General features: G+C 47.4%; 1 protein-coding gene across 1 annotated transcript; it reads left to right on the top strand.

The window, feature by feature from the left end:
* The first annotated feature begins 116 nt into the window (after nt 1–116).
* Nucleotides 117–24,343, top strand: LOC141055621 (galectin-related protein-like). Its single transcript, XM_073552266.1, has 4 exons — nt 117–237; nt 18,186–18,274; nt 18,760–18,934; nt 20,307–24,343. Exons 1-4 carry the CDS (start codon nt 211–213, stop codon nt 20,448–20,450), a joined length of 435 nt encoding a protein of 144 aa, XP_073408367.1. The 5' UTR covers nt 117–210; the 3' UTR covers nt 20,451–24,343.
* The last annotated feature ends 309 nt before the right edge of the window (nt 24,344–24,652 follow it).

Genomic DNA, 24,652 nt, shown 5'->3' on the forward strand with positions numbered 1-24,652 from the left:
TTGGTGATGGTTTAGTGTCTCCTTGGTTACCATCTCAGCCTTGCGACATGGCTGCAGTTTGTGGTGGGTGGCTGAGCTGTCAGAGGCCTGTCTGGGGTAGATAAGCTGCCCGCACGTCTCTTTCCTATTGTAGTGTTTATTTTTAAAAAGCGAGCCAAAACTTCACGTCTGACAAGAGGAGTAGTCAATTCCGCCATTGCCAATCACACCATGGCCGAGACAGCAACCTGCACCAACGTGAGTATATCACCGGACTACTACGTATAATACCACATTTATTGGTCTTATAGCTGTTGTTTGAGCCCATTTTCAAGATCTAGCAAAAAACAAGGAGCTTGAGGACACTACAAAATATCTACGGGGGCCTGCCGACCAACACACCTAATTACACGAAACATGAAATGAGAGAAAAAAGAGGTTTGCAAAACTGGACGCGATCAACCCCAAAATCAGAGAAATTAGAAAAATAATAATAATAATGTATGTCACATAAATATATGAGAAAAATGATAAATAAATAACAAATAAAAATTTATCATTTTTCTCATATATTTATGTGATATACATTATTATTATATTTCTAATTTCTCTGATTTTGGGGTTGATCGCGTCCAGTTTTGCACACCTCTTTTTTCTCTTATTTCATGTTTCATTTTCAAGAACTCTGCTTGTTGTCAGTGACTAATAAGATTCTTATTTGCAATCAGTTGCCGAAAAATACCGTACTTATCGCAGCTGATCACCTGCTACAATAGCATCCAGCCCATTCAGTTTGTTGTATTTCACACTACAACACCAGTTCTGACCGCAGGTCTTCTGACCCTACCAAACAGCCTCATAGACCCGACCTTACAGCCTCATAGACCCGACCACATAACCTCATAGACCCGACCATGCAGCCTCATAGACCCGACCTTACAGCCTCATTGACATGACCGTACAGCCTCATAGACCTTACTGCCTCATTTTTTTTTTTTTTGATCTCTGGAGGTACATTATTTTGAATCAAGTCAGATTTTCGATTATCCTATGTAGTTTGCACTCTATGGAGATACAATAATGTTTTCTTGCTGGTTATCCTAACCCCCCATGTTGGAGACCAATTAGTCCTGTCTTTTTAATATAATTATGTTAATTTTAATTGATGATTAATAAAAATTGTATTTTTACATTTATCATTGTCTTCACTTCTTGAGTCTTCATGGTACCTCCCATGACGATTTTTGTTGAGATATGCCTCATAGACCTTACAGCCTCATAGACCTTACAGCCTCATTGACACGACCGTACAGCCTCATAGATCTGACAATACAGCCTCATAGACCCGACCATCTGCACTCATAGACCCAACCGTACAGCCTCATAGACCCGACCTTACAGCCTCATAGACCCGACCGCATAGCCTCATAGACCCGACCGTACAGCCTCATAGACCTGACCTTACAGCCTCATAGACCCGACCTAACAGCCTCATTGACATGATTGTACATCCTCATAGACCTTACAGCTTCATAGACCTTACAGCCTCATTGACACGACCGTACAGCCTCATAGATCCGACCATACAGCCTCATAGACCCGACCGTCCGCACTCATAGACCCTACCGTACAGCCTCATAGACCCGACCTTACAGCCTCATAGACCCGACTGTACAGTCTCATAGACCCGACCGTACAGCCTCATAGACCTGGCCGTATAGCCTTATAGACCTGACCCTACAGCCTCATAGACCAGACCTTATAGCCTCATAGACCCGACCTTACAGCCTCATAGACCAGACCTTACAGTATCATAGACCCGACCGTACAGCCTCATAGACCCTACCGTACAGCCTCATAGACCTGACCTTACAGCCTCATAGACCCGACTGTACAGTCTCATAGACCCGACCGTACAGCCTCATAGACCTGGCCGTATAGCCTTATAGACCTGACCCTACAGCCTCATAGACCAGACCTTATAGCCTCATAGACCCGACCTTACAGTATCATAGACCCGACCGCGCAGCCTCATAGACCTGACCTTACCACCTCATTGACCCCACCTTACAGCCTTACGGATTTAAAGCTGTAAATTCGAGTTGGGAGACCCGAGGTCAGAAGGGGCATTGCCATCGGAATACGGAGCATGAAATACCCTAGTCTGAACCTGGCCCAACAGGATTTCTGTCTTCGGATGCAGAAAGAAATCTTACAACTTACTGACAGCAAGCAAAGGTGTAGGAAAGTGTGAGAAATTGATCTGTAGAATATATTAACCCCATAAGGATGCAGCCATTCTGTTCATAACCTTTTTACATTTCCATCAGATTAGCCATTTCAGAGCTCGTTTTTTTGCAGGATGAGTTGTAATATGGCAAAATGAGCAAAAAAATGACAAGTGGAGTGAAATGGTGGGGAAAAAAACAAGCAATGCAGTAAAATGACATGGGAACATGATTCCCCCGGGGTCAGTATGATTATGGTGATGTAGATATTTTTAATATTTTACTTTCTAGCTTCTTTAAAAAAAAAAAAAAAAACTCAAAATGTGAGGGCTCATTTTTTTTACGTGATGAAATGACAATGCTGTTGACATAATATGGTTCATGTACAATTTTGTCATCGCTAGTTATTTCATTTTTTGGTGTGAGATGCACTGACAAACAAACAGCAGTTTCAGTGCTTTGATTTTTTGTTTCTCATTACATTTTACACACTGGTTAAACAAGTTTACATTTTGATAGATCAGACTTTTACTGATGCGGTAATTCCATCTAATATATATATATATATATACACATAAATATATATATATATTTATATTTTTTTCTTCTTTACGTCATTTTATTTTTAATTAGGGAAAAGTGGGGCTATTCAGATTTTTTTACATATCTATATATTTAGCATATTTTACTTATTTTTTCAGATCCCAGAAGGGACTTAAACCTTCTTAATATTATTAACAAATACAATGCTGGTCACCATTATCGGCACTCCATTTTTTTCATAGACTGTACAATATCTTCAGAAATAAATGTAAATGTACCATAGTTATATCCTCTTGATTTTTTAATTGGTGATTCAAGGCTATATAACAATAAAACATTGTTTTTCAACTTACGTGTTACAATTTCAAAGAATGCAAAACAGAAGCCGCGGAGACACCATCACATGTTTCTCAACGCAAGCAATGACTAGCCAGGTCTTTCACCGGGAAGGAACAACCACGGGAAGGGCAGTCTCCAATGAAGGAAACCACCTATGCCAAAACATGGTATCCATCCACAGACAGCTGTTTCGGGGTATTTGCCCCTCATCAGTGTGGAGTAGGAAACTGGCTAGTAGGAGCAATGCCTAGTAGAATACTGTGAAAAATGAGGATGATTGACCTCATGGAGATCAACATCCAACACTGCGGAGACACCATCTCCACACTGATGAGGGGCAAATACCCCGAAACAGCTGTCTGTGGATGGATACCATGTTTTGGCATAGGTGGTTTCCTTCATTGGTGACTGCCCTTCCCGTGGTTGTTCCTTCCCGGTGAAAGACCTGGCTAGTCATTGCTTGCGTTGAGAAACATGTGATGGTGTCTCCGCGGCTTCTGTTTTGCATGCTTCTGCATATTTCCCATAAGGGATGGGGGCAGTGCTCTAGAATCACTGCGTTGAGAAACACGTGTTGGTGTCTCCGCAGTGTTGGATGTTGATCTCCATGAGGTCAATCATCCTCATTTTTCACAGTCTTCTACTAGGCATTGCTCCTACTAGCCAGTTTCCTAATCCACACTGATGAGGGGCAAATACCCCGAAACAGCTGTCTGTGGATGGATACCATGTTTTGGCATAGGTGGTTTCCTTCATTGGAGACTGCCCTTCCTGTGGTTGTTCCTTCCCGGTGAAAGACCTGGCTAGTCATTGCTTGCGTTGAGAAACATGTGATGGTGTCTCTGCGGCTTCTGTTTTGCATGCTTCTGCATATTTCCCATAAGGGATGGGGGCAGTGCTCTAGAATCACTGCGTTGAGAAACACGTGATGGTGTCTCCGCAGTGTTGGATGTTGATCTCCATGAGGTCAATCATCCTCATTTTTCACAATTTCAAAGAAGAAACAGAATAAACAGCATGGGCAACAATAAAGGCACCCCTAATTAATACTTGATTGCATGCCCTTTAGCACTGATGACGGCCTCCAAATGTTTCTTGTAGCTTTCTATAAGCTTTTTGCATTTCTCAGCAGGTATTTTCTCCCACTCTTCCTTTGCAGTTTGTTCAATCTCCTGAATGTTTGCAGGGTTCTTTTTCCCAATGGCAGATTTCAATTGACCTTAAAGAATTTCAATGGTATTGAGGTCAGGACTCATTGCTGGCCATTTTAAAACCATCCACTTTCTTTTTCAACTATTCCTATATACTTTTGGATGTCTGCTTTGGGTCAATGTCTTGCTGAAGGACCCATGATCTATGACTCAAACCAAGTTTTCTTACACTGAGTAAGACATTTCACTCTAAAATCTCTTGATAATTCTCTGATTTCATGATTCCTGTGATACAGCCAAGGTCTCCAGTACCAGGTGCAGCCCTACAGCATTATGAATCCTCCACAATGCTTAACTGTTGGTAGGGTGTTCTTTTCCTTATAAGCTTCATTGCATTATTTTATCTGTTGTGGTGTGACGGGTGGTCGAGTGGTTAATGAGAGATATATGTCACATGGATGGATGCTCCCTGCGATGCAACCCAGAGTATTGTGTTGCTAGTGTCCATGAGCACTAATATGGCATTTAATGCACTGGGTCCGGGTTGTGGGTAGCTATGAGAGATGGGAGGGTCTGACTACCCATATTGCCTCACCTCTGGGTCAGGGTGTTGACTGTACCCCTGTTTTCCTTCAGGACTTGCAGAAGTTTCAGGACCTGCCGTGAGGTCATGACCATGTGACCAGCCCATGTGATCCATACCTCACCTGTGGGTGTGGTTACAACCCACATAATGGAGGCTGTGTTTAGCACATGGGCAGAGAGTGTTTGGGAGTCTGGGAGTGTGCACAGACCTCCATGTGTCCAGGTGGAACATTACAGAGTGGTCTCTGTGTTCTCAGGAAGGAGAAGCCCGCCTTTGTGTACGGCTCAAGACGGAGCCTCCGGGCTAGACATTGCCCTGGCCTGTGTGTGCACAGGGCCTGAGGGAACAAAGCCCAGCTAAGTGCTGTTAATGTTGCTTTTCGAGTTTCGACTGCTGCGAAGGCTGGAAACCGTGTTTGGTTGCTGTGAGGTTTATGGAGGAAATAAAGCGAATGGACTCATTTTAACCCTGAGTGTGCCAGTGTTTTACCTCCAAGACCGGCAGCGTGAGTAATCCCCATCCACTCATATGGTGGAACGTTACAATTAGTGCTAGACTGTGGGCAACGGTCCAGGAAGCACGTGTGGCAGTGCTGGCGATTCGGAGCCAGGAGAGCGTACGGTCTGACAACTGTGAGTAAAACTGACCGGGGTCAGTGAGAGCTATTTTTGGGATGCCTCTGTGGATAAGAGGTACCCGGGAACCTGTGTGGCTGACACCAACAGGTAACAGACCTGAGTCTGTGGTACGCTGACCAGGATCAGTGAAAGACTATATGAGAAGTGGCTATAGGATGGATAAGAGGTACCCGGGAACCTGTGTGGCCGACACCAGCAAGTAACGGACATGGGTCCACAGGTACTGACCGGGGTCAGTGAGAGACTGTGTGTGTTTTTGTTTATTTTCTCTCTATAAAGCTGAAGGTGTTTGCTGTGACTCGGCGGGGTCACAAAGTTTTTTTTTCTCAAGTCAACTTGCCGTGGCTCAGTGGGGTCACGAAAGTGAAAAGCGTCTGGATGTAACTCGGCGGGGTTACGAAGCTTGCGGTGGATCAACGGGTCCACAAAGTCTGTGGTGCGGAGCCGTGCAGAGACTTGTGACAGCGGGAGCTGCAGTTGCAAGTTGCAGCAAGAGGTTCTGCAGCAGCAGGAACTGCAGTGGCAGCAGAAGTGGCTTGAGAGCGTCAGCCGGAGGTGCCGGCGGTTTGTGGCTACAGCCAGAGCTGTGGCAGTGCCAGTAGGAGCTGGTGAGGTGCCATAAGGACATCAAAGGTCCAGAGCGGGCTACCTCTTAAAGGGCCAGTTCAAGCCCAGAAAAACCTAAGTGTACTGTTGGGGCGGATAGACTGCTGTGTACAGGCCTCTAGAGAGATGGAGTCCCAAAAGGGGATAGTGGCCCAAAAAGGGGCGGAGCTTTCAAAAGGGGCAGCACTGGTTACCTCAGTGGACATGTCTGGGGAACAGCTGTGATTGTGTCTGACTTATTCTGAGTGCGGCATAGACTTTCCATTTGACAACAAGCCGCAGGTGTGTACCGTGATGCTACACCGTGAAGGAGACTCTGGATGGCTGGACTCAAAGAGTCAAGTGACTCTGACGGGAATTCCTCTTGTTTTCTGTCTGACCGAGAAAAAGGTCAAGGTTCGCTGCAACCATGGGGCCACTGTGGACTATACTGTGGACAGAGTGATGATTGAGGTGTCCAAAAGTGTTGAGTGCCAAGGTGGCAGTAAACCACCAAACTTATTGTATCCCTTTGAGAGGGGCCGGGACTTTGTGTTGTTTGAAGATGCATGGGAAGTTGATGAAGTGTGGGGCTGGAATTAAAACAGACCTGTAGTAGACCCGCAGAGACCATAGAGGTGGATGCAGGAACAGGTGGACCTCTGAAGAGGCAGAGTATGGGTGGGCAAGAGAGCCCATCTGAAAATCTGATTAAAGAACTGATGGTGCGACACGTGCTGGTTGTAACGCTAGCGGTACCTAAGATAGAGAGTGGACCCTCTGGATCGCGGATCCGGAGCCCCAGGGTCGAGCACACCAGGTGAAGACCGACCCCTATACAGGGATCGTTTGGGGCAGGACCACAGAGGACGGAGGCGCGACAGCCGGAACCAAGAGGGACGGCTCCAAGGACAGAAGGAGAGGGAAGGCAATGGTACGTTGGAGGACCTAGACGGGCAGAAGAGGAGGACGGCACCGGAGATGGGAGACAGTGCACAGGCAGGCTGGGAGGGAAGGACGCAGGAGACAGAGAGCGACAGGGAGTGTCAGGCGGAACGCGGAAAGCTACAGTAGAACTGTAGAGGCCAGAGAGTGCAGGAAAGCTACACGATCGTCAGGCGTCCTCCTAACTGCGAGGACGCCTGAAGTACAGCAGCCCCCGGATGCTCGTCACCCAAACCCGCCCTTCGGCGCCGCCCATCGCAGGGGAGACCAGGCCCGCCCCTCAGCGCCGCCCATCATGGGAGAACGAGGAAAGACGGCGGCGAGCGCGAACCAGGGGGCGGGAAGGAGGAGCCGAGGAGAAGAGGAACTGACGGCGGCCACGTGACTGAGCGGGAGCGCGCAGGTGAGGGGATGCCGCAGCGGCCGCCGCAGCGAAAGGGGCATCGGCGGGCATAACCGCCGATGTCACAGTACCTCCCCCCTTACGGCGTCCCTTAGCGAGATTGGCCAAAAACTTTTTTAGAACGCGAGGGGCGTTGATATTCTCCCGGGGCTCCCAGGACCTCTCCTCGGGGCCAAAACCCACCCAATCGATAAGAAAAAGGGTCTTACCCCGGGCTTTTTTCATAGCCAAGATGTCCTTGACCTCGAAGACGTTATCAGAGATGGCAGGAGGGGGAACGATGGAAACCGGTTGGAACCGGTTCAGGACTACGGGTTTCAGGAGCGAGACATGGAAGGCGTTGGGCACCCGGAGCGAAGCAGGCAACCTTAGTTTGTAAGCCACGGCATTAATACGTCCAATCACCTCAAACGGTCCAATGTACCGAGGACTCAGCTTGTAAGAGGGAACTCTCAGACGGATATGTCGAGTTGAAAGCCAGACCTTGTCACCAGGATGGTACGGGGGTACGTCCTTCCGTCTCTTGTCTGCATGCTTCTTGATTCGGTCGTTGGCACTTTTGAGCGCATCCCGGGTCTCTCTCCAAATCTGCGAGAATTTTTTAGCAAGAGAATCAGCTGCGGGTACCTCGGTAGAGGTAGAAAAAGGCAATGGAATATTTGGGTTCTGACCGGTTACCACAAAAAAAGGTGACCTGGTGGTAGATTCACTGGGATGATTATTGTGTGAGAATTCAGCCCAAGGTAAGAGCGCAACCCAGTCGTCTTGATGAGCGTTGGTAAAGTGACGTAGGAAGGTGGTTAACCCCTGATTAATTCGTTCCACTTGCCCGTTGGTCTGAGGATGATATGCGGAGGAAAAGTCGAGAGATGTACCCATAAGCCGGCAAAGTGCCCTCCAGAAGCGGGAGGTGAACTGGACCCCCCGATCCGACAGAATCCGCTGAGGAAGACCATGCAGCCTGAAGACCTGGTGGATGAAGATCTCAGCCAACTTTGAGGCGGACGGTAGTCCCGATAAGGGAATAAAATGGGCCATCTTAGAAAAGCGATCTGCCACGACTAAGATGGTGGTACATCCGGCCGAGCGGGGCAAATCGGTCACAAAGTCCATGGCGATCTGTTGCCAGGGGGCTTCAGGAACTGGCAACGGATGAAGAAGACCGGCGGGCAAGGTCCTAGCCACCTTGTTCCGGGCACAGATTGTGCAAGAGGCCACGTAGTCCATCACATCCTGGCGAAGCGTAGGCCACCAATAATACCGGGAAAGCAGGAAGAGAGTCTTCTTGGTCCCCACGTGTCCAGCAATTTTGGAGGAATGTCCCCAGCACAACACCTCTATACGTTTGCCTGGAGGGACGAAGGTCTTACCGGGCGGAGGGGTAGCAAAATTCACAGGAGCCACGGTGATCATCCTGGAAGGCTCGATGATACAGGATGGGATTTCGTCCCTCTCAGAAGACTGCAACGACCTGGAAAGGGCATCGGCCTTGACGTTCCTATTACCCGGTCGGAAATGAAGTTGGAAGTCAAAGCGGGAAAAAAACAAGGCCCACCTGGATTGTCGGGCATTGAGCCTTTGGGCGGATTGCAGATAGGCCAGGTTTTTGTGGTCTGTGAGGATGGTAAAGGGATGTACAGCTCCCTCGAGTAAATACCGCCATTCAGTTAAGGCCATCTTAATGGCCAGTAATTCACGGTCTCCAATGGAGTAGTTGCACTCCGCCGGTGAAAAGATTTTAGAGAAAAAACCGCATGGAACCAGCCGTCCGGACGAAGCCTGCTGGGACAAGACCGCCCCAGCTCCAGTGGAGGAGGCATCCACTTCCAGGACAAAGGGTCTGCTGGCCACAGGCCGATGCAAAATGGGTGCTGAGGCAAAAGAACGTTTCAGAGTTTGGAAAGCTTCCTCCGCTTCAGGGGACCAGCTGTTGGTCTTCGTTCCTTTACGGGTCAGGTTCGTGATGGGTTTGGTAACCGTGGAAAAGTGAGGCACAAACTGGCGGTAATAGTTTGCGAACCCAAGAAACCGCTGGATGGCCTTAATCCCCACAGGACGAGGCCACTTGAGAACCGCATCGAGTTTTTCGGGATCCATGCTTAGACCGGAGTCGGAAACGACATATCCCAAGAAGGGTAGTGACGACTGCTCAAAAAAGGCATTTCTCGATCTTGGCGTAGAGTTGGTTCTCTCGGAGACGATGCAAGACCAAGCGTACACTCCTGCGATGAGAAGGCAGATCGGGGGAGAAAACGAGGATGTCGTCCAGGTAGATGACAACACAAGAATAGAGTAGATCCCGGAATACCTCATTGATAAATTCCTGGAACACAGCGGGGGCATTGCAAAGGCCGAATGGCATGACTAGATATTCATAATGCCCGTCACGAGTATTGAAGGCCGTTTTCCACTCGTCCCCAGCACGGATTCGGACCAAATTGTAGGCTCCCCGCAGGTCTAACTTCGTGAAGATCCGGGCTCCTCTCAACCGGTCAAAAAGCTCCGGAATCAACGGAAGAGGGTAACGATTCTTGATGGTGATTTTGTTCAGGCCCCGGTAATCAATGCAAGGCCGCAGTGATCCATCTTTCTTCCGGACGAAGAAGAAACCTGCGCCTGCAGGAGAGGAAGACTTTCGGATAAACCCCTTGGAGAGGTTTTCGTGGATATATTCCGTCATGGCAGTGGTCTCGGCTGGAGAGAGAGGGTATGTTCTACCTCTGGGAGGAATCGCTCCAGGCATCAGGTCGATGGGGCAGTCATAAGACCGGTGCGGTGGCAGGGAATCCGCCTCTCTTTTGCAGAAAACATCAGCATAAGCGTGATATGGCACAGGAAGACCAGGGAGGTCTGTAGGCTTGCGCTGAGGCTGGGGACGAACCAGGTTACGTAAACAGCTTGCATGGCAGGCGTGCCCCCAGCGCAGGATCTCTCCGGAGCGCCAATCGATAACAGGCTCATGCCGCCTGAGCCAAGGTAGCCCCAAAAGAATGGCGTGGGACAACTGAGGCAAGACATAAAAGGCAATCCTTTCAGAGTGGAGGGCGCCAACTTGCAGGTTTACTTCAGTGGTTACCGAGGTGACGAGCCCAGGAAGAGGTTTGCCGTCAACGGAGGTGATTGCTCGAGGATTACTTAGGACGACCACGGGAATCTGGAGCCTGTCCACCTCCTCCTGGTGGATGAAGTTGCCTGCCGCGCCCGAGTCCACATACGCCTCCACAGAGCTACGCCCCCGTCCTGAAATAAGCAGAGCTGAAACAGTAAGTGGAAGAGAGGGGGTAGAATCACCTAGGGGGCCCTCTCCTACCTGGCCTAGGCGGATGCGTTTCCCGGTCTCTCAGGACAAGTGCGTATGAAGTGGTTGGCCCCTCCACAATAGAGACAGAGTCCCTTGGACATTCTCTCCCTACGCCGTTGTTCAGACAGCTTGATGCGATCAACTTGCATGGGCTCAGGAGCGGTGTTACTAGGAGGGGCAACGGTGCGCGGAATAGGAGCTTGGTATAACCTAAAGGACCTCTTCTCCCTAGCCGACTCTCGGGCGCGCTCCTGAAAACGCAGATCAATACGAGTAGCCAAGGAGATGAGATCCTCCAGGGTGGTAGGGAGGTCACGCCCGGCCAACTCGTCTTTGATTTTACCAGAAAGTCCTCTCCAAAACGCACCAACCAGGGCTTCATTATTCCACCCCAGCTCCGAGGACAAGGTCCGAAAACGGATGGCGTATTGCCCTACCGTAAGGGACCCCTGGCAGAGGTTAAAAAGGGCCTCAGTGGAGGAAGCAAGGCGTCCAGGTTCATCGAAAACCTTGCGAAATGTCTCCAAAAAACACTGGATGTTGGTCACCACCGGGTCATCCCTCTCCCATAATGGATTCACCCAAGCCAACGCCTCCCCCTCAAGGTGGGAGATTATAAAGGCCACTTTAGCACGGTCCGTGGGATACTGTTGGGGCGAAAGATCAAAGTGCAACCTGCACTGATTTAAAAATCCCCTACACAATTTTGGGTCCCCACAGTACCTGGGTGGTTTACCGAGACGGGGAGGGGGAGTAGAGACGGTGTCCCGGGCTAGGGTGGAAGCGGCCGTAGAGGACTGCAAAGAAAGCAGCCTATCATCCACGGAGGCCATATACCCCAAAATGTGAGACTGAGCATCGCGCTGTTGTGCGAGCTCCTGCTGGAGACTGACTAATAGGGGCGCGTGTGCTGGGTCTGCGGTCTGAAGAGCGGAGAGCCGGGTGTCCATGGACTTCATGAATGACATGATACGGTTCTGATTTTCTCTAAGGAAGAGCAGTTCCTTTTGAGTGGCAGCCGCGGCACCGGCGGGGTCCATGGCCTGACGATACTGTAACGCTAGCGGTACCTAAGATAGAGAGTGGACCCTCTGGATCGCGGATCCGGAGCCCCAGGGTCGAGCACACCAGGTGAAGACCGACCCCTATACAGGGATCGTTTGGGGCAGGACCACAGAGGACGGAGGCGCGACAGCCGGAACCAAGAGGGACGGCTCCAAGGACAGAAGGAGAGGGAAGGCAATGGTACGTTGGAGGACCTAGACGGGCAGAAGAGGAGGACGGCACCGGAGATGGGAGACAGTGCACAGGCAGGCTGGGAGGGAAGGACGCAGGAGACAGAGAGCGACAGGGAGTGTCAGGCGGAACGCGGAAAGCTACAGTAGAACTGTAGAGGCCAGAGAGTGCAGGAAAGCTACACGATCGTCAGGCGTCCTCCTAACTGCGAGGACGCCTGAAGTACAGCAGCCCCCGGATGCTCGTCACCCAAACCCGCCCTTCGGCGCCGCCCATCGCAGGGGAGACCAGGCCCGCCCCTCAGCGCCGCCCATCATGGGAGAACGAGGAAAGACGGCGGCGAGCGCGAACCAGGGGGCGGGAAGGAGGAGCCGAGGAGAAGAGGAACTGACGGCGGCCACGTGACTGAGCGGGAGCGCGCAGGTGAGGGGATGCCGCAGCGGCCGCCGCAGCGAAAGGGGCATCGGCGGGCATAACCGCCGATGTCACACTGGTCAAAAGAGAGCAGGACCATCAGATAGAGCTGTTTAAAGAGACTGTAAAAGAGCATGTTGAATGAGAAAGGGTCCTAAGAGAAGCAGCTGAGCACAGAGTGGATGAGCTGGCGAAGGAAGTCTCTGAGCTCAGAGGTCACCTGTCAGCGTGTCAAAAAATAAGCAAAGTATAGTGAAAGATATGGAGGTGCTCAGAGAGGCCGAAGAAAAGCATCAGCAGGAGCTTCTCCAGGGAAAGGATGAGCGTTGCTGCCTGGCAGAGGAGCGAGAAAAAGTTCTTAGAGAGCTCATGATAGAGAAGCAGACTAATACCCAGCTCCAGAAATCCATGGATGACGGGGAAATTGAACTGTTATGCTCTCCCGATCTGATCGTTATGAAGGAGAGTGAACTGGAGAGGCTGACCAAAGAAGAGGCCTCCATGGAGGAAGAAATCGAGCAGGGGAAGAGCCATGCAGATGGCCATACAAGGGACGTCGATGTCTTGGAAAACTGCACTGATGCTCAGGACGAGGAGGTCCAACAGTATGTCCAGGAAGGGGAGACTTCACTTTTCAGGTGTATAATAGAGGTACCCGAAGACATGCGAGAAGCGTGTGCCATTGAGGATGTGCATGAGGCCTTTAGAAAAGCTATAGAAGCATGTAGTGCGAACTGGGCACCAGAGACGAAACAGTTAGTCATACTGTCAACCAGGGAAGTCACAGTGAAGCGGGTGGCTGTCCTGAGGGATATGCATCTACAATGCCTCCGAACGAAGCAGATGATCCTCTTGAGGAATAAGGAAGCCGCTTGACGTCTAGAGCGTGCGAGGAAAGTTCACAGTCAGCGGGACATTGCAGAAGGCATCATTCAAGTGCACAGAGATCTGGTGAGGAAGGTCATTGGAAGGTTTGGGTAAGTGATGCAGGAGATGGTGAATAGGTCCGGTGTGATGAGAGTGAGGATTCCGGCTGATGACGAAGCCCAGGACATGGGTGAAGATGGGATGGTTCCATTCCTTGTTGTCGGATCCATGGAGAGCCTTGGGAATATCCGGATGCTCCTGGAGTATTGCGTGGCCTGTATGAAAGAACTAGAGCAGCTAAGACTTGAGAGGGAGCAGATCAACAGAGAGCTGCAGGAAATGGAAAGATGGCCGCCATCTTCAACTCGCAGTATAGAGAGGCGAAGAGGTTCGCTTAAGACTGGAAGTCCTCAAGCTGGAGATAACAGAGAACATAGAGACAAATGGAAGGACTGCTCTCCAGGCAGTAAAGACCATAGGAGAAATGGCCAGCAGAGAGATGACAGTAGGTGGCCTGACGGAAAAGGTAGAAGTAGTGACACCTCAGTTAGCTCTGGACTGAGTGACCTAAGCGGAAGACCCTGTAGTGGACATGGTGACAAAGAGTCAGACCAGACAGATGGTATGGGTGCAAGAGAATTGCGATGCCGGATTGACCGCCGGGGGTGCGAGTGGTTTGACAAGCGGTCATCTCTATTAAAAGACGTGATGGATGATGGGTATCTACAAAAGGGTTCAGTAGCAGGGCCCGACTTTGACAGACCGTTTGACTGGCAGAGACGACAGAGAAGGATCTCTGGTCGAGTAAAAGAAAGTGCCAAGCCTCACCGCTTTAGGCAGAGGGGGGACATGTGGTGTGACGGGTGGTCGTGTGGTTAATGGGAGATATATGCCACATGGATGGATGCTCCCTGCGATGCAACCCAGAGTATTTTGTTGTTAGTGTACATGAGCACTAATATGGCATTTAGTGCACTGGGTCCGGGTTGAGGTAGCTATGAGAGATGGGAGGGTCTGGCTACCCATATTGCCTCACCTCAGGGTCAGGATGTTGACTGTACCCGTTTTCCTTCAGGACTTGCAGGAGTTTCAGGACCTGCCGTGAGGTCATGACCATGTGACCAGCCCATGTGATCCATATCTCACCTGTGGGTGTGGTTACAACCCACATAATGGAGGCTGTGTTTGTTTAGCACATGGGCAGAGAGTGTTTGGGAGTCTGGGAGTGTGCACAGACTTCCATGTGTCCAGGTGGGACATTACAGAGTAGTCTCTATGTTCTCAGGAAGGAGAAGCCCGCCAGTGTGTACGGCTCAAGACGGAGCCTCCGGGCTGGACATTGCCCTGGCCTGTGTGTGCACAGGGCCTGAGGGAACAAAGCCCAGCTAAGGACTGTTTATGTTGCTTTCGACTGCTGTGAAGGCTGGAAACTGTGTTTTGTTGCTATGTGGTTTATGGAGCAAATAAACCGAATGGATTCATTTTAACCCTGAGTGTGCCAGTGTTTTACCTCCAAGACCGGCAGCATGAGTAATCCCCGTCCACTCACATGGTGGAATGTTATACTGTAAACAAACTGTTGCTTTGCATTGCCAAAAAGTTCTGCTTTTGTTTCATCTGTCCACAGAACATTTTCCCAGAAGGATTGTGGTTTGTCAGGGTACTCTTTGGCAAAGATCAGCGGTTCCGTTTATGTCTTTTCTTCAGAAATGGTTTCTTCCTTGGCCATCGCTCATAAAGCTCTGCTTGGTTTATTGTGCAGCGTATGGTACTTGCTGAAACCATGACCCCAGACTGTTCAGGTGTTTGGATGTTTCACACGGTGTTTTTTCCACCATTCGCACTAACCTTTGAATACATCTCTCGTTAATTTTCCTCTTTCCCCCATGTCCAGGGAGGTTCTTGATGGTTCCATGTTTGGCAAACTTCTTAATAACATTGCTCAATGTTGAAACTGGGATACCATTGTCTTTGGAGATGGCCTCATACCCTTTGGAAGTCTCGTGCAAATAATAGCAGATCTGATGTTCTCAGACAGCTCCTTTGTCTTCACCATTGTGAGAAAGGAACAGAGTCTACCATGTGACTTTTTAAAACATTAAATTAGAAGTTTAGTATAGTTCTTCTGATTTGTTATGTCGCTTACCCCATATGCAGGGCATTTCAGTAGCTTAGGTATCTCATTCTGTGCATGCGCCACCTCGGGCAGCATTTTCATGAAGACCGCTGGAGATCGATCTGCACATGCGCTGGTACGACTAACAAGAGCACCGCCCGCAGCTAAGACAGTGCCAGCCCAAAATTTAAATGAATGCAACAAAAGCAGTGGAGGGGTCATAGCTGAGCCCTCTGACCCTACCCACAGTTCCTCCCACAAGTCCCGCCACAAAGCACCAAGGAAACAGAAATTTATCATCATGATTTACCTAAATCCAGGCTACAGATTTTTACACTAAATGCATGCATTAAATCAGTATGACAGCACCATTCTGCCCATACCTTCAGTTTAACATGTTTGATCCTGATGACAGGTTCGGTTGGTCCACTACTTCTATATTGATGACCTATCCTATGGATAGGTTAATCGATATCAGATTGGAAATGTATGCGAAACCTGATGGGATTGGTGTATTTACTTTGAAAGTCCCCATCAGAATAGCTGTAAAATCCCAATATGAAGATGAGCATGTTATTTATTAATTAAAACATGAACTCTCATGAAGACCAGGAAAAACTTTGAAAAGGAATATCCAGTCATTATGACATGGATTTTCAAAGAAAGCACACCAGCCTCATCAGGTCAAGGAAATCTAGGAATTAAAGTATGAAGTCTTTAGTGTGGAGTCTGGTGACAGCAACTTCGGGCATTGGCATTCTCAGATGGTCCCCCCTTCTGAGCAGCTGTGTGTACAAAGGATGTTTTTACATTGAATAGAAATTCTGAAGAAAAATAGAGAATCACACTTTTTTTTTACCAGACTGGAAATGTGAAGCTGCATGTTTTCCAGATGTAATTGTTCAGTTCTTGGAGGATAGGCAGGGCAGGCGGGAAATTTGAATGCAAGAAATCCTTATCTGTGATGGGCACGAGGCGGTCACTTTTTGAACTCTATATTTTTTACAAGCTGCACTCCTCTACAGTTAGGCTAGAAATTGCAAAGTTGAGTCATGGTAAAACTACTGCAAAAATATCTAGCACCCCCCAGTGTGAACATAACCTTAAAGCATGTGTACACAGAGGCTTTTTCACAAGGATTTTGAAGCAGACTTGTTCCAAGTCTTTAAATACATTTTGAATACTCTTTATTTTCGAAGTAAAATCCAGTTTACGGTACATACAACTAGATTTTTTTAGGACTATTTCTGCCGAGATTCTGAAAAATCAAGGGAATGGAGGCAGATCCTCAGGAGGTTCTGTGTCCCACCCAAAGTTCTTAGAAGCTAATTTACATGTTAATTAAAACATAGATTTCACATGAATGGATCGCAGATATGAAGGTATAATTTTATTCGACTTTCTATGACCAATAGGTCCATATGGACAGCTTAGCAGGATGATCCACTGACAGATTCTGTGCAATACCAGTGGATGTCTGCACTCCACATTTATGGGGTCAGCAGAGCGGTGGTGACTTTTCTGTCCTCTGCTCCTCAGCACTCTATGACCCCGCTCTGTAACTTTATAACGCTGAGTTGCTGCGGTTCCTTCTACTTCTCAATAATATCACTCACAGGTGATAGGGGAAGATTGAGGAAAGAAGAAATGTTAAAGACTTGCTCCACTGGTTGGTCCTATTACAGGACCGTGCTGGTATCCTTGAGCTCTGCACCACCGGCCGTTCTGTCACATTAGTCAAGGCAGTCAACAAGGCGAGGGGCTGGATTTTATGCACCGGGGGGGTATGGGGCTGGATGTTATACACTAGGGGCAAAGGCTGGATGTAGGTGGGATGGGTAATATACAATGGGGGAAAGTGAAGGATGTTATACAGTACATCTGGGGCAAGGGGCTGGATGTTATTCACAGAGTGTAGGGGGGGCGGATGAGTATACACCAGGGAATGTTGTATACTGGGGGCAAGGGGCAGGATGTTATACACAGTGGGCTAGGGGCTGGATGTTATACACCTGGATCAATGGTTAGGGATAACACATAGAGGGAGCAAGGGGCGGGATGTTATACACCGAGGTTGAGGGGTCTGATGTTATATGCCGGGGGGGTCAGAGGACGGGATGTTATACACCGAACGTGAGGAGTAATGGTTCTGCATAGTATACACCGGGGGCGAAGGACTGGACCTTATACACCGAATGTGAGGGTTCGGATGTTATACACCAGGGGCAGGGGCTTGATGTTATTCACTGGGTGTAGGGTGGGCGGATGATATATACCAGGGGATTTTGTAGACCTGGGGCAAGGGACTGGATGTCATACACCGGGGGTGGGGGGCCAGATATTATACACCAGGAGCTGGGGGCAGATGATATACACTGGGGGTCAGGGATCTGGATGTTATACACCCGGGGCAATGGTTCCAGATGTTATACACCGGGATGAGGGGCCGGGTGTTATACATTGGAGGTTATGGGGCCAGATGTTATACACCATTGTCAAGAGGCAGGATATTATACACTGGGAGTGAGGGACCAGATGTTGTACACCAGGGGCAATGGTTATGGATAGTATACACAAGGGGGCAATAGGGTCAAATGTTAACCACCAAGGGGAAAGGGACAGATGTTATACACTGTGGGTAAGGGGGACTGATGATATACACTGGGGGCAACAGGGCCAGATGTCATATACCTGGGCAATGGGAATGAATGGAAATGCCGATAAATGATTAAGACGTGGCACCTACCACTTTTGTCCACATAGCTTATATTACATGAGACAGACAATACAATTTGTTTCAATTACAACCCCTTCATACTGACAAAGCTAATTCCCTGCTGTAATACATTTTAAGGGAGAAAAATATGTTGGTGATATAAAAGGAGGGATGAAGCCGGCCATGAAGATCACCATGATGGGAATGGTAGATATCAGACCTAAGAGGTAAAATGAAAAGAATTTTCTTGTTTTACTCTAAATCCTGTTTTGGAAAAGTAACATATTTTGATTTTAGAGAAGCAATAAAGCAAAGTAGGACCCTGCTCATTTCATATTTTTAGGCAGTTTTACAACTACTTTCAGCCTACACTGACAATACTGCCATAGATAATCCATATGGTACCACTGCATAGTGCCTGATCTACTAAAGGTCTCGCTAATAGTGAAATTAATTCTCTAAATAATACCACTATCCAATGCTAAACAGGTTTTTAAATCCTGGGGCACAATTTTCCATAGTTGACCTCCCTAAAATATGCTCTTTAAAAGTGTTGGGGGAACCATGGCAAAACAAAAAATCAAAACTGGAAACAAATAAGCGATGGCTGTCGGAATACGGCAACTATAAAAATTTTCTACCTTTCAACAAAATATTGCAAGCACATGGGCATTTATTTGGGGGCCACTGATTAACACAGCCTTGTGCTTAGCTTTACAGTCGATTTGCTGTGCAGGCCTAAAGATTTGGAGGAGGATGTCGCTCTTCAACTAACCATAAACTTCCAAGACAGATCTGTAATCAGGAATGCTAAATTTGCGGGAGTTTGGGGTGCAGAAGAGAGAAAAATTCCATATTTCCCATTCACTGCTGGAGACAACTTTAAGGTAAGGGTCAAAATATTAATATTAGATCGAACTTGAGCCACCACAATATTCAGCAACACTGTTCTGTAAGATTAGAAAGATTTTAATCTTACAGTAAAAAAATCCTACTGCCCTGATGGTAAATGCCCAATCCATAAAGATTAGCTTAACAAATTATATACATTGATCTAGTGGATTTACAAGGGAGCATAAAGGTGTGTTCAAATTGAGTCTTTCTGCCGAGTTTTAACGAAAACTGAGTGGAAACTCAGTTTTGAGGAGGATTTTGAGTGATTCCGCTCAGTTTCTGCTTCAAAAACTCAACAGAAAGATGTGTGCACATTAGGGTGACCGCAAAAAATCGATGTCGGAATTTTGTCCGTCTGGACCCCACAAAACGATTCCCCTTTCCAGATATTGAGATCGCCAAAATTTGAGCTCGATCAAACGACGTTAACCCGTGCTGCTCGTCGCTCAAAGTTTGAAAAAATCCAAATTGAGGTATTTTAAGATTTAGGTATTTTGCATAGTCTGTTAGACTATAAAGAATGTGACAACAACATTGCAGAAATAGCCCTGACCAAATTTTCGAACCATTTGTGGTATTTGAATGCAGAGTTGGTGGGATTATCGTTTTTTGATCCCACCATTACAGACAATGAAAAGTTGTTAATGGCTAATAAATTGCTCAGTAGCACAGATGAACCATCAGAGCACGCTAGGGTTGTAAATCCAAAAGTTAGGAAAGAAAAATTAAAAGAGGTAGGAAGTAACCGACTTTAACGACCTTCTGACAAAAGATGAAGAACAAAAGCAATATGTCCTGCAAGTTGTAAGCAAATGCCGAGCATTATATTCTGACGCTTCAAAAACTACTTTAACAAAAGCTCTAGAATAGATTAGATAACTATGTAAAATTATCAACTCATGTAGGTTAGCGTGCTCTGATGGTTCATCTGTGCTACTGAGCAATTTATTAGCCATTAACAACTTTTCATGGTCTGTAATGGTGGGATCAAAAAACGATAATCCCACCAACTCTGCATTCAAATACCAAAAATGGTTCGAAAATTTGGTCAGGGCTATTTCTGCAATGTTGTTGTCACATTCTTTATAGTCTAACAGACTATGCAAAATACCTAAATCTTAAAATACCTCAATTTGGATTTTTTCAAACTTTGAGCGACGAGCGGCACGGGTTAACGTCGTTTGATCGAGCTCAAATTTTGGCTCTCTCAATATCTGGAAAGGGGAATCGTTTTGTGGGGTCCAGACGAACAAGATTCTGACATTTTTTCCCCCCCATATGAGATCCGGTCACCCTAGTGCACATATATTACACGCCTGTGACTATACTTGGCTGCTGGACAAAGCTCGTTCTTTCTCATTACAGATGGAGATCGTCTGTCAGCACCGACAGATGCAGGTTTTCTTAGATGGACATCGTCTCTGCGACTTCACACATCGTGTGCAACAGCTCAAAACGGTGACTGGCCTTAGAGTGACCGGAGACATTAAACTTACCAAGGTGGCATAAAAGGGAGGACATTAACAGATGCTTATTTGTTTGGTACCATAGTTTTACTTGCTTGGTTCCTGTCCCACTACTACACTAGTACCATTCAACTCGTTGCTTAGTACCAGTCCTCTATCTGCCTGGCATCATTCTACTCCTTGCTTAGTACCAGTCCTCTATCTGTAGGCACCAGTCTACTCCTTGCTTAGTACCAGTCCTGTATCGGCCTGGCACCATTCTACTCCCTGCTTAGTACCAGAACTCTATCGGTCTGGCACCATTCTACTCCTTGCTTAGTACCAGTCTTATATCTGCCTGGAACCATACTACTCCTTGCTTAGTACCAGTCTTCTATCTGTCTGGCACCATTCTACTCCTTGCTTAGTACCAGTCTTCTATCTGCCTGGCACCATTCTATTCCTTGCTTAGTCCTAGTCTTCTATCTGTCTGGCACCATTCTACTCCTTGCTTTGTACCAGTCTTCTATCTTCCTGGCACCTTTCTACTCCTTGATTAGTGCAAGTCCTCTATCTTCCTGGCACCATTCTACTCCTTGCTTATTACCAGTCTTCTATCTGCCTGGAACCATTCTACTCCTTGCTTAGTACTAGTCTTCTGTCTGGCACCATTCTACTCCTTGCTTAGTACCAGTCTTCTATCTGCCTGGCACCATTCTATTCCTTGCTTAGTCCTAGTCTTCTATCTGTCTGGCACCATTCTACTCCTTGCTTAGTACCAGTCTTCTATCTGCCTGGAACCATTCTACTCCTTGCTTAGTACTAGTCTTCTGTCTGGCACCATTCTACTCCTTGCTTAGTACCAGTCTTCTATCTGCTTGGCACCATTCTACTCATTGCTTAGTACCAGTCCTTTATATGCCTGATACCATTCTACCTCTTGCTTGGTACCAGTCCTTTACATGCCTGGCACCAGTCCTCTATCTGCCTGGCACCATTCTACTCCTTGCTTAGTTCCAGTCCTCTATCTGCCTGGCACCATCCTATGCCTTGCTTAGTACCAACCTATCTACCTGGCACCATTCTACCACTTGATTGGTACCAGTCCCTTATTTTCCTGGCACCATTCCATCAATTGCTTAGTATCAGTCCTCTATCTTCCTGGCACCTTTCTACTCCTTGCTTAGTACTAGTCTTATATCTGCCTGGCACCATTCTACTCCTTGCTTAGTACCAGTCTTCTATCTGCCTGGCAGCACTCTACTACTTGGATAGCACTAATCTTTAATCGACCTGGCACCACTCTACTCCTTGCTTAGTACTAGTCTTCTATTGGCCTGGCACCATTCTACTCCCTGCTTAGTACCAGTCTTCTATCTGCTTGGCACCATTCTACGCCTTGCTTAGTACCAGTCCTTTATATACCTGGTACCATTCTACCACTTGCTTGGTACCAGTCCTTTATATGCTTGGCACCATTCCACCTACTAGTCTTCGATCTGTATGGCACCATTCTACTCCTTGCTTAGTACCAGTCTTCTATCTGCTTGGCACCATTCTACTCCTTGCTTAGTACCAGTCCTTTATATGCCTGGTACCATTCTACCAGTTGATTGGTACCAGTCCCTTATCCCTTATTTTCCTGGCACCATTCCACCTACTAGTCTTCGATCTGTATGGCACCATTTTACTCCTTGCTTATTACCAGTCCTCTATCTGCCTGGCACCATTCTACTCCTTGCTTAGTACCAATCTTCTATCTGCCTGGCACCATTCTACTCCTTGCTTAGTACCAGTCCGTTATATGCATGATACCATTCTATCTCTTGCTTGGTACCAGTCCTTTACATGCCTGGCAACAGTCCTCTATCTGCCTGTCACCATTCTACTCCTTGCTTAGTACCAGTCCTCTATCTGCCTGGCACCATTCCATGCCTTGCTTATTACCAATCTATCTGCCAGGCACCATTCTACCATTTGATTGGTGCCAGTCCCTTATTTTCCTGGCACCATTCCACCAATTGCTTGGTACCAGTCCTGTATATGCCTGGCACCATTCTACCACTTGCTTGGCACCAGTCCTCTATCTGCCTGGCACCATTCTACTCCTTGCTCAGTACTAATCCTTTATATGCCTGGCAGCATTCTACCACTTGCTTGGTACCAGTCCTTTATATGCTTGGCACCATTCCACCTACTAGTCTTCGATCTGTATGGCACCATTCTACTCCTTGCTTAGTACCAGTCTTCTATCTGCTTGGCACCATTCTACTCCTTGCTTAGTACCAGTCCTTTAAATGCCTGGTACCATTCTACCAGTTGATTGGTACCAGTCCCTTATCCCTTATTTTCCTGGCACCATTCCACCTACTAGTCTTCGATCTGTATGGCACCATTTTACTCCTTGCTTATTACCAGTCCTCTATCTGCCTGGCACCATTCTACTCCTTGCTTAGTACTAGTCTTATATCTGCCTGGCACCATTCTACTCCTTGCTTAGTACCAGTCCTTTAAATGCCTGGTACCATTCTACCAGTTGATTGGTACCAGTCCCTTATCCCTTATTTTCCTGGCACCATTCCACCTACTAGTCTTCGATCTGTATGGCACCATTTTACTCCTTGCTTATTACCAGTCCTCTATCTGCCTGGCACCATTCTACTCCTTGCTTAGTACTAGTCTTATATCTGCCTGGCACCATTCTACTCCTTGCTTAGTACCAATCTTCTATCTGCCTGGCACCATTCTACTCCTTGCTTAGTACCAGTCCGTTATATGCATGATACCATTCTATCTCTTGCTTGGTACCAGTCCTTTACATGCCTGGCAACAGTCCTCTATCTGCCTGTCACCATTCTACTCCTTGCTTAGTACCAGTCCTCTATCTGCCTGGCACCATTCCATGCCTTGCTTATTACCAATCTATCTGCCAGGCACCATTCTACCATTTGATTGGTGCCAGTCCCTTATTTTCCTGGCACCATTCCACCAATTGCTTGGTACCAGTCCTGTATATGCCTGGCACCATTCTACCACTTGCTTGGCACCAGTCCTCTATCTGCCTGGCACCATTCTACTCCTTGCTCAGTACTAATCCTTTATATGCCTGGCAGCATTCTACCACTTGATTGGTACCAGTCCTTTATATGCCTGGCACAATGCTACCACTTGGTTGGCACCAGTCCTCTATCTGCCTGGCACCATTCTACCACTTGCTTGGTACCAGTCCTTTATATTCTTGGCAGCATTCTTCCACTTGCTTGGCACCAGTCCTTTATATGCTTGGCAGCATTCTTCTTCTAACTTGGTGCCAGTCCTTTATATGCCTGGCAGCATTTTGCCACTTGCATTGTAAAAAGTCCTTTATACACCTAGAACCATGTTCTGTTTTTGGAAGCTTAAGGCCGGGTTACCACAATCCGGAGCTAGCAGCGCTTTGGAGGTAGTGTATGTTCGCTGCCGTCTATGGAACACAGGTGAATCCGGATGTGATCACTGAACCGTTCGGATTTACCGCAGCCAATACATTCTATTGATGTAATTTCTGTTGCGGAGACTTGCAGAATGTCAGTGTCCAAGGGTGATCCACAGGCGACTATGCACGCATAATGGACATGGGATTTCTAGAAATCCCATCCACTTTTCTGTCACTGCTGCCACATAAATACGCAGCGTCAAACCTGCAGCAGTTCCTGATCATGCGCACGTACCGACAGAAGCCTTCATTAGTATTTCTGATGCTCAGATGAAACACTGTTCCAGTAGATTGATAAAAAAAACTATCCATTTTTTCACGTAAAAAGGCATACAGACTTCTGAATCAGGCCTAAATCCAAATAGCGGACTTGAATGCAATTAACAGATTTGACAAATATCTGCCCTTGTTGTAGATACAAGATCATCTGATTCTGTCAGGGTGCTATCTTATGTAATATCACAATATTGTGTAAGCTTTTATTATCATGGAAAATTAATAAAAACTGTATCTCTGCCTCTTGAGTCAAAACTGAGAGGGATTATAAAATGCTTCAATAGTAAAATCTCACATTTGTAGCTGATGGCAGGTGTAATGGATTAACATACATGAAGAAAAGAAAGTCCCAAAACATGTAGTACTGGCAGAATGCTGATAAAGAGGCGCCACTGCCTCAAAAAGACAAATTATATAGCACTGTAGCAAAATTACACTATTAGGCTGGAGTCACATGAGCATTTAAAAATTTGGTCTGATGTTGAACCAGGAAAGTAGGACGAGTGTCAAGCAAG

Source organism: Dendrobates tinctorius, unplaced genomic scaffold (genome assembly GCF_039654945.1).
Source record: "Dendrobates tinctorius isolate UK_male_01 unplaced genomic scaffold, ASM3965494v1 ptg000189l, whole genome shotgun sequence".
Taxonomy (NCBI): domain Eukaryota; kingdom Metazoa; phylum Chordata; class Amphibia; order Anura; family Dendrobatidae; genus Dendrobates; species Dendrobates tinctorius.